Below are 2,971 nucleotides of genomic sequence, written 5' to 3'. Positions count from 1 at the left end.
GTGATTGGATATTTACTCTTCAGGTTATGTTGCCAAAATATACGATATACTAGTCACCACATCAAGAGAGGACTTAGACTTATTGAAAGATGAACTGACAGCACAAGTGCCAGAGCCATTACACAGTTTGCTTAAAGATAAGGAAAGCAAGGTTGAGGCAAAGGAAAAATACCTATCTAGGAAGAAAAGGGAGACTGTTATATGCCCACCTACATGTTCAGGTACAGTACATTCACAACACTGATTAGTTTTTAGCAAAATTTGTAGCAGGAAAAACTGAAACGAATGTTGTCACAGCAATCATATTGAATTTATAGTTTTTATTATACAGATTTGACAACTCATTTTAGTACACTATCAGCAACATATTAGAGCAAGTTCTATACATTTAGTAGTTATTGAATGAGGCGGAATAAAATATGAAGAATCCTGCAGATCAAGGAGGGTGTTATCCACAGAGGCCGAAGGCCCAGGTGGATAATACTCTCCAGGATTCTTCATTTCCTACGAAAGCCAAATTCAAGTATTACTTTTTTATTCATTCAAAATATTTCCCTGTTCTTAAAAGAGTTTTGCCATTTCGGTCTGTTTTTCTGCTCACCAAAAACAGCACAACCTTGTCCCCAGGTTTTCTCAGTCAACGGTTCAATAATCTGCGGGGGGCTGCACTTGTGACATCATTGGTTCAATATTCAGTAAACAGCAGCTGGTTATAATTTTGCGGGTGGCTTTAACCAATCAGAAACTGGGAAATATTTTGAATGAATAATAATGTTACTTACAGTATAGTGAATCTTGCAAAAACCAAACATTTCTGTACTTGCTTTCAATGGATGCTTTTTGTGCTCTTTATTTCAGATGCTAAGCTACAGCAGCTTCAAAACACACCTGCAAATATTGGTGGACAAAGACCTAGAAAAGCACCAACATGCAAAAAGTGTGCACAGCCAAGAAAGGGCCATAAGAAAGGCCAATGCTCCTCAACTGGTAGTTGACGTGCACTCACCTTTCTTAAGGCTATTTCTTACATGTAGTTGCCATTCGTCATCAACCACACATTGACACATTAAAGAATGTTTTTAAACTATTCGCTTTCTGATTATTACGTCCTTGTAACTCTTTCCACTGTGTAATTACAGAAAATATCCATACCTCCCCCATGGAAAAGAGTTTTTCTAAGACCCCCCACTCCTGGAAATTCCAATTAAGCTTCATACATTTCTTTAATTTGTTTGGCCCCACAGAACCCCCCCCCCCCCCCAAGGAAATTCCAATCCCTTCTGTGGGGGAGTATGGATACTCTCTGGAACTGCACATTATACAGGCATGCATACAACCTATTTTATTTTCAACTTTTTGTGGTTCAAAAGGTTAAAATCACTTGTTCCATACAGGTACTGCCGAGGTATGTTTTTGGAAATGTTCGCTACAGTGTAGTTGACAGCAGAGTGGAAATTTTGCTTTGAAAAGTTAGTCCTCACCCTCTTCCTCTTCATAGCCTGTGTACTCCCCATCAACATTTGCGAAGGCTTTCCGGATGCTATTGTAGACACAGTTGGGCAGAGGAATCCTTTTTGAGGCACCAACATAGTCATACACAAGCCGTACATATTGGCGATATGCTACTGATCTCAAGAACCTAAAGAATTAAAATGAAAAGTACAGGCAACCATTACTAAACAAGCAAAAAATGTGGGTACTTGGAAAACTTCTTGTTTAACCCTGCCACATTAGGAAATTTTGGTGCTGCCATGTCTATCTTGCATTTTTATTATTTAAGGTATGGTTCACATAGCAATGGCTATACTAAGAGTCACACTGACAAATGAAAGCTAACATTGGTGGTTGTTATTAATTTTGGTAGAATCAAACAGGACACCGTTGCCTGACTATATTCAGTTTGGAATAAAAGACATAACATGAACTAATTTTTTTCAAACTATATTTATTGTGGTTGTTTTCCAACAGACCTATAATGAAATTGAAACTATGCAAAATTGAATAGAGTAGAGAAATTTTCAACACCCCTTAGACTGGAAATCATATATTAGTTGACATATGTTTATCAGTAAAATGATTAAGAAATATCAAAAACACTATTTAAAACTACACTTACTCTGATTCGGCTGCATTTCTTGCAGTTTTTGTAGTCGAGTAAGACTTCTTAGCTTTAGTCTTCAGGCCTATGGCAGCCGTAGAAAGTACCCACGTGTTCAGGCAACATGCAGCATAGCCTGGATGCTCGGTGATACATTCCCCTTCCTTTTCCACCTCGTACATTTTCTCACCGCACCTGTCGATGTCTGTGCAGCACCAACATTCTTCTGGCTTGGCTATTAAATCAAGGGAACAATTTGAGCATTTGCACCTGAAAAGACATTGAAATTGAGAAGAAACTTAGCATCAATAAGAACGGAACGATCACCTGAGCCTCACTCCTTTGTTCCACGTGCAAGTTGCAATTTTGATTTCTTACTTTTAAAGCGTTTCCAATCTTTATAATGCACACAGAAAAAAAAAACATTCGGAACTAAAATTAGACTGCAAAATCTCTCTGCTATGCCGCTGTTAAGATAAACACAGCAAAGTATCTTTTCGGTTTCATCGAGAAAATTGAAATACATGTAAGCGCAGGGAAGTGACAATTAGAAGGTAAGGACAAAAATCGAGGCGGATTCTCGAGCATCACACTTGCATAGCATACCTGTTGTAGTAATACAGTAAACAAGACAGCTACATACCAATCTGTACGATCATTTTTGCCAGAAAAACGACTCAACAAAGTCTGCTCTTCCTCCTCCTCGAGAGTTAGCTGTTCCAAGTAAGCAGCGGCCTCTTCTTCCGTCGGAACTGGTTCTATTGAATCGTCGTAGTTCACAATTTCTTCGTTGGCAGACGATCCAGATGAGCTTTCCGAGTCACTGTTTTCACTGAAGCTCTGGAATTCGTCGCTGGAAAATGAATTGGCCAT

General features: G+C 38.7%; 2 protein-coding genes across 2 annotated transcripts in view; one reads left to right on the top strand and one right to left on the bottom strand.

Annotated features, from left to right (window-relative positions):
* Positions 1-1,130, top strand: part of LOC137967878 (uncharacterized) — a 10,512-nt gene extending 9,382 nt beyond the window's left edge. The window contains exons 9-10 of the mRNA XM_068814474.1: positions 24-221; positions 859-1,130. Coding sequence (XP_068670575.1) covers positions 24-221; positions 859-995 — 335 coding nt within the window. The 3' untranslated portion in view covers positions 996-1,130. The remainder of the gene's footprint in view (positions 1-23; positions 222-858) is intronic.
* Positions 1,131-1,391: 261 nt separating this feature from the next.
* Positions 1,392-2,971, bottom strand: LOC137968569 (uncharacterized). Its single transcript, XM_068815115.1, has 3 exons — positions 2,742-2,971; positions 2,117-2,368; positions 1,392-1,639 (listed from the first exon to the last, which is right to left on the bottom strand). The coding sequence occupies exons 1-3, from the start codon at positions 2,969-2,971 to the stop codon at positions 1,471-1,473; spliced, it is 651 nt and encodes a 216-aa protein (XP_068671216.1). The 3' UTR covers positions 1,392-1,470.

This window comes from Montipora foliosa, chromosome 8 (assembly GCF_036669935.1).
Source record: "Montipora foliosa isolate CH-2021 chromosome 8, ASM3666993v2, whole genome shotgun sequence".
Lineage (NCBI taxonomy): Eukaryota > Metazoa > Cnidaria > Anthozoa > Scleractinia > Acroporidae > Montipora > Montipora foliosa.
This window is presented reverse-complemented; position numbering and strand designations above follow the sequence as displayed.